This window comes from Lathyrus oleraceus, chromosome 7 (assembly GCF_024323335.1).
Source record: "Lathyrus oleraceus cultivar Zhongwan6 chromosome 7, CAAS_Psat_ZW6_1.0, whole genome shotgun sequence".
NCBI classification, from domain to species: domain Eukaryota; kingdom Viridiplantae; phylum Streptophyta; class Magnoliopsida; order Fabales; family Fabaceae; genus Lathyrus; species Lathyrus oleraceus.
The window spans coordinates 182108809-182123186 of record NC_066585.1 but is presented as its reverse complement, the minus strand read 5'-3'; the positions used below and the strand labels follow the sequence as shown (position 1 = coordinate 182123186).

At 33.7% G+C, this 14378-nt stretch overlaps 1 protein-coding gene across 1 annotated transcript; it reads right to left on the bottom strand.

Moving 5' to 3' along the window:
- Window positions 1-7936: 7936 nt before the first annotated feature.
- LOC127107104 ((3S,6E)-nerolidol synthase 1) lies at window positions 7937-11108 on the bottom strand. The gene is made up of 7 exons (XM_051044380.1): window positions 10899-11108; window positions 10544-10796; window positions 9288-9654; window positions 8994-9212; window positions 8793-8931; window positions 8439-8687; window positions 7937-8351 (listed from the first exon to the last, which is right to left on the bottom strand). The coding sequence occupies exons 1-7, from the start codon at window positions 11055-11057 to the stop codon at window positions 8007-8009; spliced, it is 1731 nt and encodes a 576-aa protein (XP_050900337.1). The 5' UTR covers window positions 11058-11108; the 3' UTR covers window positions 7937-8006.
- Window positions 11109-14378: the final 3270 nt, after the last annotated feature.

Sequence of the window (14378 nt, the reverse complement as noted above, 5' to 3'; positions counted from 1 at the left end):
TGGGGCTGTCCTTGCACAAAGGGTTGACAGGGCTGCCCATGTTGTTTACTATGCTTCTAGAACTTTAGATTCTGCACAGTCAAATTACACTACCACTGAAAAAGAACTGCTAGCTATTGTTTTTGCTCTTGATAAATTCAGATCATATTTGCTAGGTTCCAAGGTTGTTGTTTTTACTGACCATGCAACATTAAAGTACTTGTTGAAGAAGCCGGATGCAAAACCGAGATTGATTCGGTGGATGTTGTTGCTCCAAGAATTTAATGTAGAGATTAAAGACAAAAGTGGAGCTGAGAACTTAGTGGCTGACCACTTGAGCAGGATAGAGAGAGATGCAGATCCTTTTCCTATTCAGGATGACTTTCCTGATGAGCAGCTTTTTCTTTTGCATGGGATTACACCTTGGTTTGCTGACATTGTTAATTTTCTTGTTGCTGGTGTTTTTCCTACAGGTGCATCTAGATCATAGATTCACAAACTCAAGAGTGATGCCAAATATTATGTTTGGGATGATCCATATCTTTGGAAGTTTGGTAGTGATCAGGTAAGTAGGAGATGTGTCCCCGACTATGAGATTGAATCCATTTTGAAATTTTCTCATGCATCTCAAGCCGGCGGACACTTTGGTTCGCAAAGGACTAGAAAAGTCCTTGATTCAGGTTTCTATTGGCCAACTGTTTTTAAGGATGCTTATGAGACTTACCGCACTTGTAAAGAGTGCCAGATAGCAGGTACAAACATCACTCACAAGAGTGAAATGCCTCAACAACCTATGCTTTTCTATGAGGTATTTGATGTATGGGGAATCAACTTCATGGGTCCCTTTCCTGTATCATTTGGTTTCCTTTACATTTTTCTTGCTGTTGATTATGTTTCAAAGTGGGTGGAAGCTATCCCCACTAGGACTAATGATTCTAGAGTTGTTGCAGATTTTGTCAGGTCTAATATCTTTTGCAGGTTTGGAATACCACGAGCTATCATAAGTGACCAAGGCACTCATTTCTATAACCGCACCATGGAAGCTTTGCTCCGGAAGTATGGAGTTGTGCACAGAGTCTCTACTGCATATCACCCACAAACTAATGGGCAAGCTGAGATCTCAAACAGAGAGATCAAACAGGTTTTAGAGAAAATGGTGCAGCCAAACAGGAAGGACTAGAGCCGTCGTCTAGAAGACGCACTTTGGGCCCAAAGAACAGCTTTCAAGACACCCATTGGAATGTCTCCTTATCGACTTATTTTTGGTAAGGCATGTCATCTTCCTGTTGAGATAGAACACCGTGCTTATTGGGCGGTGAAAAGTTATAATTTGGAGATGCAACAGGAAGGTATTGAAAGAAAACTCCAATTACAACAGTTGGAAGAGCTTAGACTAGAGGCTTATGAAAGCTCTAGGATTTATAAAGAGAAAACTAAGCACTTCCATGATAAAATGATTTCTAGGAAGGAATTTTCTGTGGGCCAACAGGTTTTACTGTTTAACTCCCGCCTTAAGCTTATGGCTGGGAAACTTCGATCCAAATGGATTGGCCCTTTTGTTATTACTAATGTTTTCCCTTATGGTGCAGTAGAAATAAAAAGTGCAGGTACTAACAAGACTTTCAAAGTCAATGGGCAACACTTGAAGCTATTCCATGAAAGTTCAATGACTGAAGATGTCAACATAGAGGAGCTTTCTTTGGAAGCACCTAACTACCCTACAACTTAATCAGGGAGTCTTTCTTTCCTTCTCTCTACTTTATTAGTAATGTCTTTTCATTGAGGGCAATGCTTATTTTAAGTGTGGGGGAGGGAAATTGTTTGTTTCATTTTTTTCCCTTGTTTTTGTTAGTGTTTTGTTTGTTTTCAGTCATTAAAAAAATAAAAAAATGCATCTTCTTGAAAGTTTTAGGCTATAGACGGACTAATTTGAGATTAGTTTGCGGAGACTTGGGAAAAATTCACAAGATCGGTATCGTCTTAACACCGTAAGTCTCCTGCATATGGAAATTGATTCGAATTCTTATTATGTTTTAGCCTTAAATTCTCATTCTCTGACAGCTCTTGAGTAGTTTATTTCAGCAGTCAGCACCATCTCACACACACTCTACGCAGGGAAGCCGATGAATATAAGTGAGTGTTCCGAAAAAGAAAAAAAAAGAGAAAGAAAAGGGAATGCACCTTCTAAGTTTGGTGACCCTCACCCGGTCACTTAACCCAACGGATGTAAAACCTTAAAAAAAATTGAAAATAAGACTCGTTGTCAGTTGGGTTATGCCACGTAAGTACTAGAATCCCGTGCAAAAAGGATCAGAGTCACTAACCGGTCGCCTTGCTATGGATGTGTGGAGATAACGAGCTTAATGTGATTGCGCCTGAATGAAAAAGAGCAAAAAGAAGGATGAGTAAGTTAGGCTTTAACATAATAACATGATTCAAGTTGATTTGTGTATTCAGTAGGTTTATGACTGCACAATTGTGGATTAGTGTTCCTACGATATCCTTAGTGTGCAAGATTAATACCTGTTGATTCTAAGAGTTTGCAGCAATTTTGGTAAAACAAAGAGTGTTCACAAGATGTCATGTGTGATGTCTTAACATGAGATATCCTATGTTCCTGTTGGAGTTGAAGAACATATGCAAGCAGGATTGTTTCAGAATGCCACTTACAATGCTAAGGCTTCTGATATTGGATGTACCTGCTGGAGCTAAATTAGAAGACATATGCTGCAGGATTGTTTCAGTTGACATACTCATTGTCATAGTAACTGATATGGCTGTACCTGTTATAAAAGGAAACTGGATTATGCAGGATTTTTCCAAGGATGTCAGACCCGATGTCATGACATCCTGTACACAGAACATTCAGTATGAATGTCTGGTGTTTTGTGATTGCACAATTAATGGCAATCATTGGTTGATTGAAGATATGGCTAGCTGGCGCATTCATTCAGGGATTTCAACCAGATTTACTTATTTTCCAAGGAGATCTATACAGCTGTTATAAAAAGATTTGATTGGAAAATAGATTTAGGGTTTTCAAGTTGTCCAAGCCCAGCTGTGTATAAAACTGAATTAATTAATTATGTTATGTGTTAATTGATTTAATATTCTGGGATTAGTTAGAATCCTATGTGGCGTTATTTGTGGAGGTCTTGAAGACTCAATCAGAATATTTGATGAATATACAGTTTCTAAATATGGAGATATTTTAGGAACTAAAAGATTGAAGACCTTGATTGGAGCAGAAGATTTATGCCAGCTCTGTAACAGCAAAGAAGAAGATTTGCTGCGATTTCTGAAGGCCCAAATCCAGTTGGGTGGTTAGGTTATAAATAGGAGATTGTAACCTAGGTTTTGGAAGCCTCAAACAATGTAAAAATTAGAGGTGTGTGTATGAGGTAAACCTCCCAACCTGTGGGAAGGTTACCAAGTGTTTCTCAGTGCTTGAAAGCATGAGAATATTTGTAACTCAAAGCCTGTAGGCAAGAGTGGTTTGTGAAGCAAGTTCAAGTTGTTTAAACATTACATGGTACTTGTAATGATAGGAATGGAAACTGGAGGTTTCTATCTAGGAGTGCCTAGGTATAGATTGCATTGGGTAGGGATTAAGTGAGGAGTTGTAAACGGGGGAGTTTAACTCTGAATTAATACTGCTAATAATGGATCTTCTTCCTGGCTTGGTATGCCCCCAGAGTAGGTAAAGTTGTACCGAACTGGGTTAACAATTACTGGTGTTTTTACCTTCTGCACACTATATTTTGTCTGTTATAATTCAGTCTATTTCTAGTCTGTTTATGAAGGGAAGAACAGACTTGACACATAGCCTGCAGTCTGATTGCAAAACAGAATGTTATGACATTCATTATTGATTGTTGTTACTGATAGACTGGTTAGTCTGTTACAGTTTATCCATCTGTAATATTGTGACAGATGATGTTCAAAACAATGTTGAGACATCCTGCTTAGAACTGGACAGGATCAATAATCATAAATGCTATGGTTGATTTCTAATGTGTGTGTGCACTAGATGGACAAAACTGGATGTTCTTATTTCCATGTTGGTATATTATCAGATGTCTAAACATCTGTGACTGAGTGCATATCAGTACGGGATTTTAATTGTTATAACTGTCTTGCTGTATTAGTAACAATGTTGGATCAGATGTCATGACTTCGTGTAGAACATATGAACTCTGACTATACCAGAATTTCAGTACCTATCGATGCAAACTTAACCGAAGAAGACTTGTAGCCTAGGATGAGTAACTAATGATGTGTTTGTGTTTTCTTTGTTTTATTTTAAATTTTGCTCGGAGTGCAAAAGTTCAAGTGTGGAGGAATTTGATCAGTGCATTTTGATGCATATTCTTCTATTTTTATACTTATGCATTTCCATGTTTTAGTTTGGTTGTTTTTCCCTTTTAATGTGTTTTTATAATTTATCTTATTTTTACACTTATTTGTTTTTCACAGTTTATTTTCAGCATTAGCAGTCTGCACGAATAAATTCATAACTAGAGCTAGGAGTATCGGATCAAGGCGTGCTACCAGTTGTTGGAAAGCTAAGAGAAAGAGCTACGACTTTCATGAAGAAATCAGAAGTTAATTAGGACTGTAGCATGACTGAAAAATCCTTTGAAGCCTTCAGCACTAGATTTATATTTTGTGTTGGGTTATTTAGTTTGGGTCTGAGTTATGTTTTGACCAAATTAGGTTTATTCTACTTTTCCTATAAGCTAAGCAGCCGAAAACAATACACGGTATCACTATTCACGAAAATTTGAAAGTTTGTGCGAATTCCATGGAGAACTAATCCCTCTGATTCGATCTGCCGTAATTCAGGTTCAAAAACTTGAGATTATTATAATGTTAATTTTAGTTTAATTCCTTTCAATGATATTTTGCGTTCTTGTATGCTTAATTCGATTGCATGAAATATATTGATTCAAATTGGTTGATTGTATGATCCTAACATAGGTACGTCACGTTTGCTTAATTCGTTTTTGTGTTTGATCAATCATGTTTGCTTAATCCATGAAAACTTATCCCGTTTGCTTAATTCGGACAATAGGATCATACATCTCACAAACTTCACCGCGCTTGTCATTAAGTTTGTATCCAAATAGGAATAGACAATCTGCTTAGGGTATTAAAATTGTATTAATCGATGATAGTAGGAACTGAATCGGTAGATTGAATTATTTCATAATCACTTATTTCATAACAGCTTATTTCAAGAATTGCTTTTAATAATCACTTTTTCTTAATCAAACACCAAACCAAACAACCCCCCCCCCTTAATTCGATTTACCTTTGGATAATAATAATCATGAATCCTTGTGAGAACGATATCCGAGTTAAAATTGTCGTCGTACTACGTTTTTGAAAAACACTCGTTTTGACCCGCGCGCGACAACTGATCACTTTGCCCGAAATTCAGATTCTGAACCTACTCACAAAGGTAATTACCATGCATTGACTCATCTTCTAATTTATTGGATAATGAAACTTATGACCAGAACTTAAACTTACCTATTTCCATAAGAAAGAGAGTGAGGTATTGTACCAAACATCCAATTGGGAACCATGTTTCTAGTGAAAAATTATTGCAGGAGTACAAGAATTTCATAAACTCAGTGGACAACACCCACATTCCTCAAAATTTCCATGAAGCTATCCTAGTTCCAGAGTGGAAGGTTGCGGTTGTGGAAGAAATCAAGGCACTAGAGAAGAATGATACATGGCAACTCTATCACCTTTCATATGGAAAGAAGCCAGTTGGATGCAAATGGATATTCTCGGTGAAATATAATGTGGACGGGAGTGTGAACATGTATAAAGCTCGATTCGTGGAAAAGGGATACACTCAGTCTTATGGGGTGTATTATGAAGAGACCTTTGAACCTGTAGCAAAATTAAACTCAGCCCGTGTTCTGCTTTCCTTGGCAGTAAATTTGGACTGACCACTTCATCATCTAGATATAAAAAATGCTTTCCTAAATGGTGAACTTGAAGAAGATGTTTACATGAGAATACCACTTGGACTTGAGACGTCAGAAAACTCAGGCAAGGTATGTAAGCTCAAAAGATCACTATACGGGCTCAAGCAATCCCCACGAGCTTGGTTTGATAGGCTTACACGAGTGGTTAGGATGCATGATTTCTCTCAATGCCAAACAGACCACACAATGTTCTTAAAGCATTTAGAGTAAGGCAAGGTAGCAATTTTCATTGTTTATGTAGACGACATTATTATTACAGGTGATGACTATACCATAATTGAAGGGTTAAAATTGTTACGAGCTAAGGAATTTGAAGTTAAAGACCTCGGTCAATTAAGGTATTTTCTTGGAATGGAAGTGGCACGATCAAAATTTGGAATTTTTTTATCTCAAAGGAAATATACTCTTGATTTACTTCAAGAAACAAGGATGTTAGGATGCCGACCAGCAGACACTCCTATGGAATCTAATGTGAAGATAGGAAAGGAAAAAGGGAGTCCACCGGTTCATAAATAAATGTATCAAATACTGGTTGGGAGACTTATCTACCTAACCCATACACGACCAGATATTGATTTTTTTGCCAACATGATTAGCCACTACATGAATGGTCCCAAAGAGACTCACATGAAAGCAATTAACCGTATTCTACAGTATCTCAAAAAGGCACCAGGGAAGGGGATGCATTTCAAAAAGAACACAAGCAGGAAAATAGAAATATTCACAGATGTAGATTGGACTGACTCAATAACTGATAGAAGATCAATCAGTGTGTATTGCTCATTTGTATGGGGAAACTTAGTGACATGGAGAAGCAAGAAACATTATGTGGTTGCAAGAAGCAGTGCTGAAGCAAAATTTAGGTCAATGGCTCATGGGATTTGTGAAGGGATATGGCTCCAAAGGATGCTTGCAGAACTACAAGTTCATACTTACCATGAAAAAAGTCTATTGTGTGACAACAAAGCTGCCATAAGTATTGCTAAAAATCCTGTGCAACACGACAGGACAAAGCATGTAGAAATTGATAGACATTTCATCAAGGAGAAGATTGACAACAAATTAATTTCTCTTTAGCACACACCCTCAAGTCATCAAACAACTGATATCTTGACCAAAACACTTCCTAGAACCAACTATGAAAACTTAAGATTCAAGTTGGACATGATAGACATCTATGACCTAACTTGAGGGGGAATGTTGGTTGCTAATCTACAACCATTAAGGAACAACTATGGAGCCATTAACAAGGGACAACAATACATATTTTATAGTTGTATTATAGGAATACATTTATACTTATTTACACAATCATATAGAATATTTCCCTTCTTGTATATAGGTATTAATTTGAATTAATTATGACTTAATTAGTTTCTTTAGCTAAGTGTACTCCCTAGACTATTTATATCCAATTTTATTATGTACAAACAAAATAAGAAATATATAATTTCTACAACTATCGAATTTAAGAAGGTATTTAGGTCATAAAAATATGTGTACTTTGATTTGACGTTTATGATCCCTTTTATAATAGGTGTTCTAGAGTTTCTTAAAGCCTAATATCTTCTAATGTAAGATCATTATTGAAATAGACAAATGTCCGAGTAAAATTTATTGTTATCTAACTATCCGTTTTTAATTATTTGATCAAATCAAGTGTTTTTTTAGGACATGTTGAAGCTTGTTCCAGACTCTAATATTTCTTGGATCTATAGTTGTGGATAGAGTATCTTTCTTTCGTGTCATTGGTTTGATGCAATCGTGTATGCCAATATAAATTATTTCTTGATTTTAATGTCTGTTACAAGGCCACACACTTTTGAGCCAGAAATGTTATCATTTAAATCCTTCAAGAAATATATTATGTATTGGTTTTTCTTGAAATTCCTATCACATATTATTGACAAATGACAGATGCAAGGTGATGAATAGATACAAGGAGTATTCTGCAAACCTTCAATTTAATTCCAAATAATATTTAAATAAGTGAAATGTTTTGAACAAGCAAGAGTTATTATTTTAGAGAGTAGTGTCGGGGAAGAGGATAAGGGTTCTGAGATAGTGCTGTTGGTGAATCTCATCCTGTTCTTCGAGCAAAAGGCATGATTTCACATACTCCTTTAGCTTTGAAGGAGTATTGCCATCATAACTATACATCATAGCTACCATCCTTGCAGTATTCAGACAAAGCTTAGTAAAAGATGAAGGTAACTCATTTGTGTTCAAACATTCTTTGTTGAGTTGTTTCCATGCATCTGAAATTTGTTTCCTCATATGTTCTCTTGTTTGTCCAATACTAACTCCTGGGTTATCCTTCATGTAACACTTTGAATATGATCCATCGTTACCATCACAATTATCATCCTGCAATTATTATTTTAACTTATTTAACCCTTCTGTTCCTTAATAACTGATCTATTTATATAAAAAAAATAGGTGAATCTTTTCTACCTTGTCGCCTTCGAGATCATCACACAGCCTTAGAATTGTCGCGGTTGTAGATACGATGGTTGGGAAGTCGTCGATTATAGAAACGGTTTTGTTGGTTATATCTTGGCCCATGTAAAAGAAAGCATGAACAAGGATCATATGCACACCAGTGCTCACTATTGCATTCTTCAAATACTCCTCCGACGTTGGAACATGCCCGGAAGCAAACCATTTTGCTTCTTGCAGAAATGCATTCAAAAGTTTTAGCCACTGTAATTAAGAATCAAGTTAAGGACAAATAGTTCTAGAAGATAACATGATACACATAGGATTAATGCATTGATTTCGACACGATGAAAATAGTTTTTTCCATACCGATTTTATCAATGAACTTATAGGATTCCATCCAGTTTTGAGATGTGTCCTAAGTGCAAATTCATTGGTTGTGTCATAGAGAGCCTTGAAACATACTTTCATGCAGTCTGGTAATTGTTCAATGCCTGCCAAATCCCATCTGCGTCCGAAAAAACGAATGAATTCATGCAACATATGATTGAGAATTATTCACATCATTACCTCTTAACAGCTTCTGTAAAGAGAGTGAGTTGATCAATGTTTCCATAAATATCAAATAAATCATCAATGATGTAGATTAGAGACACAGGCTTCGTGAGCTCGATCCTTTCGTCCGAGAGCCGCGGATCTGGAAGACATGCCATAAACCACATGTACCATTTAATCGGTTCATCTCTAGCAAATTCCAAGTCCTTTGACAAGCCTAAGTCTTTCCACCATCTACATAGTATATACCATGATTAGTCTAAATCTTTATTAGTGTAAATCTTTTGAAAGTTGTTAAGTAGTACTCACTTGGAAAATGCAAGAGTTTCCTTGAGATGTAAAGAGGAAACCATTTGAGAGTCAATTATGGAAAGCTGTTGTAAAGAATTGGTCCATGATACATTTTGTGATTCAATTATTGTAGGTGTGAATCTCGACAAAGTTTTATGAATAGGACACGACAATGCATGTGTAACAAATTTTACTTGAGGGTGGTCATGAAACGTTGAAGACCACTCGTTAAGATATTTGCGGCAGAACTGTCCTGCACTCTCAAGATAATCATCTCCTTCTATGCTTAGTTGAGATGCTTCAAACAATGCAATTAAACCATTTATATCCTTACAAAATGTTTCCTTGAGTTTGCCTTTTTTGTCCCAAAAATTGTTGAATATATCTGCATGATGCATTGAAACAGTTATAACCACTATAAATCACATGGATCAAGCCGTCTCAGTCCTATTTTAATTTTTAAACGTTACCACTAAAAAAAAAACACAACAAATTTTAAAAAACAACCTTACATTTAATTTAAATAACATTAAAAATATAGAAAAAATAAATGATTTAAAAATATTTTAATAGAAATTTGACTTATCCAAATATATTTTTGTTTTTTCTACTCTTATCTACATATTATGTTATCTATTAATGATAAAATATAATAACATATTATTAGGTGAAGAAAAATAATTTTAAACAATGTTAAAGTGTTTTAATTAATAAACAACAAAAAAAACATCAAATTGCAAAATATAAAAGTATAACTTGATTTTGCTAGATCTAACAAACGATGCATCAAATTTCAATATAATCTTAAATAAGTTAAAAAAAATTGGCTGCCTCGTCTTTTTTTGGTATCAACTTGAAAGGTGAGTTTTGTTTGGCTGCCTCATCTGCTTGTGATATAGGAGTCATGCCTTTTCTTTTTCTAGGCATTCTTGTTGGGGCTAAATTTTAACACATTATAGACAATACAACTTTAAAAAATTATTTATAAAAAAACAGAAGACAATATATCAAGTTACGGATAATATTTTATCATTAATAGATTTTACAGGAAAAAATATTTTTAAAAAATAAATTGTGAAAAAATGATTTTAATTTGTGATGACGAGTTTGATGTTTAATCCTTTGTTGCGACTTTTTATTTTTATTTTCAAAATAAACATTTAAATGAGAAAAAAAAATAGTAAACAATGATTCAAACCCACTCTTATCCACAAGATTTGAACTTTAAGGACAAAAGATGTTCATTATGAGTTTAAACCAATATGTTAACTAACCTGGTCGAATGTAATACCCTTGTTGTCTTAACATACGAAACTGGAATGCAACTTGTGAGAGTCCTTGGATATTCTGGAATCTGAGCATCATATGCTTCCTTTGAAGAGTTGCTTCAATTTCATCTTCAAAGAGGTATTCAATGCCTAATCTTTGGATTGAGTCCACCATAGATAAACGTTCATCTGTATTTTTGCTGACAAATAAACGTTTAACTTCACCCAATGCTTTGGCATGTCTTATATGAAGAGCTTCCTAAATGAATATTAATTGAAAGAGTAAGGTTAATTAGCTACAAAGTAATATGAAGCTCACAAATAAATAGAAAAATGATTTTTTCAAAAAAGTGATTCATACCTTGGTTTTTACAGTTTTAGATCTATGAATTTGGTTAAAGAAATTGGTTTTGTTGTGGAAACTACAATAGGCATGCACGGGTACATATACCTTGATAGCCAGAATAGTTGAGCTTCTGTTTTGAGTGAGTTTTGGAACGAAAGGGAGAGAAAAAGCCATAGATGAATACGACAAGTACTATAATGTCTTCGTTTCACTGTTAAGCCTAAGTTTCATATGATTTATAAATAATTATTGTTGGTGAATGACTTGTGTTCAACCGTCAGACAACGTAAAATTTTGTCAAATTTTTTATGTATTATTACAAATAATATATTTTATAATAAATCTTTTAGCCCATCCTACCAAAAATCGAGATAAAAGGTTGTGACGCGTCATATTTTATATTATTTTTTAATAAATAACACATTCTCTCAATTTATAAATAAAATCGAGGAGAAAATATTTTAGGACATGTTTCGAATCTCAACATCAACTGCATATATATATATATATATATATATATATATATATATATATATATATATATATATATATATATATATATATATATATATATATATATATATATATATATATATGTTTAAAATGGGGTCTTTTTTTTAATAATTAAATTAATAATTTATTCCTTCGATTATATTTAATAACGAGAGATTAAATTATTATATTTTCCTATAAAAGTATTCGTTAATCAGATTTTATCTTAAGTCTAACTTATATGCAGTCGCTCCAAAGTTTTACGCATCATTCTTTGGGATGAATTGCAAGACAGGAAAAATCTTAAATGTTCTTCAGTATTGAATAAAATATTTTTTCTGCCATTGCAATCTATCTCACATAATGATGTTGATGTTGCTATTTTATTTTTGTAATAACCTTGCTATGTTGTCAATTAAAGAAAACATTGAGAAATTTATTTCTCTCATCGGTTGATAATATTGAGAAATTTAAAAAGAAACACATTTTATCTCAATTTTGAGTAATAAACGAGATAAAATATAAGCGCGTTTATTCAGTTTCTTCACCGTCCTTAAACAAATCTTTGTCGTCCATTTAATGAGTATCAACGCTCAAGGTACTTCCATTAGTGTTCATCATGAAACCTAAAATCTTCATTATAAAAACATTATGAATACTAAAATTTAATAGTAGTGAATTCATAAGAAACCCAAACGTTATTGTGAAACTTTATGTTTAGTCAGAACGTCATGAGATTTAAAAAAATAAAAGTATGAATGTGATAGATTGCAAAAGCAGAAAAAATATAGTGGTTTATTTAATATGTGGTTGGTGTGAGTGTATTTACTTTGTCAAAGATTTATGTGATGGATTGCATCTGTAGAAAAAAATTGGTTCAAGGTTTGTGTTCTCATATAATCTCTTAACTTAATATTTATTTTATTTACCTAACATTTTTTTTGTTTTATATCAAATATTTGATTTCCTCAAGATCAATGAAACGAGGATCCCCAACATTTGTTCTTCTCCAAGATATCCAACATTTGTTCTTCACCTACAACGATGACGATGAAGAACAACATTTTTACTTTAATATCTTGTATAAACAATATAATGTTTAAACAAATTAATTTATTAATATTTTGTATAAATAATATAATGAATATTATATATATATATATATATATATATATATATATATATATATATATATATATATATATATATATATATATATATATATATATATATATATATATATATATATATATATATATATATATATATATATATATACACACACACACACACTATGTGACTACAAGAAACTAAGTGGACAGGTGAAAAAGCAAAAGATTTAGACAATTCGAGATTTAAGCTTTGGTACACAATAAAAGTTAGATCGAAAAATGTTGTTGGGATTATTGTGGACAAGGAGTTGGAAAAGGATATCGTGGATGTGAAAAGAGTAGAAGATTGAGTGAGTCATAGCCTTGAAATTTGTAGTTGTTCTGGCTAAACACTATTTGGAGAAATCCCCTTAAGCTAGTCAGGTGAAGCCACAATTGTCCTATTTTATTAGGAGGTATATTAATATATTCGTTGTTCTCTTTCTCATTGGGATGTTTCTTTTTATACTCCTTTAGCCCATCAATGCTCATTCAAAATATGCTTCTTCATATCCCTCATTAAGGTGGCTTTGGATAACGGGTCTCCGCAAAGATATTGGTTCTTGTAACATTTGTTCTTGAGGATCTTGAATTTGTTCATCATGAAATACCAAATCATCTTGAGTTGGAGGAATTTTAACAATGTCTTGTGGAGGTTCCTTCTTGCTTGATCAAAAGCAATTATATGAATCGGTTATGGAATTGTTAGCGATTCTTCCTCTAAGAGAAAGTCTTTAACCTTATTCTTCTCCCCAAACTCAATATCCTCAAAGAATCCGTTCTCGTCTCAAAATTTAATTTAATTTGAGATCATAAAATTTGTAGCCCCTTGATCTTTCTGAATAACCAATAAAGTAGCTGCTCACTGTTCGGGAGTCCAATTTCTTTTCATTTTCCTGTAAGGGCTTGCCTTAGTTGGACATCCCCACACATGAAAATGTTTTAGACTTGGCTTTTGCCCAGTCCAAAGCTCGTAAGGTGTTTTGGAAGTTGCCTTTATTGGTACTCTATTTAGGATGTAAGCTGCAGTCTTTAGTGTCTCTCCCCAGAGTGACTCTGGCAAGGTAGAATGACAAATCATACTCCTTACCATATCCTTAAAAGTCTTATTTCATATTTCAGCCACACCGTTCATACTAGGCGATCCTGACATGGTGTATTATGGAACGATTTTACATTTCTCCAGGTATTTGGCAAAATATCCTTGACATTGTTCACCTGAACCATCATATTTGTCTTAATATTCACCGCCATAGTCAGACTTGACTTTAGTAATTTTTTTATTGAGTTGATTCTCAACTTCAACCTTAAACGATTTGAACACATCCAATGATTAAGACTTTTCATATATAATAAATATGTATGCATATCTATAGTAATCGTCTATGAATGATATAAAATATTTTTGACCATTCGAAGAATGTGTGAAAAATGGTCCATAAATGTCTATATGTATTAATTCTAAGATATCCATAGCTCATATGCAATATATTCCTTTGTTTTGGTCTGTTTACCTTTAACACACTCAACACAAACATCAAAGTTTATGAAGTCAATGGAATCCAAAATTTCATCGGACACTAGTCGCTCAACTCTATTTTTAGAGATGTGGCCTAGGCGCTTGTGCCATAGTGCTCCTGAATTGTTGTCATCAATTTTACGCTTAGTACCACATGAATACACATTCAACGATTCGCCATAGGTAGCTATTGTGTCAAATAAATATATATTATCATGACCTATAAGTGAACAAGTTCCAACAATATATGAATTGAAAGACATCTTTAACATATTGTTTCCAAATGAACAAAAATAACTTGATTTCTCCAAATAAGTAACTGAAATTAAATTT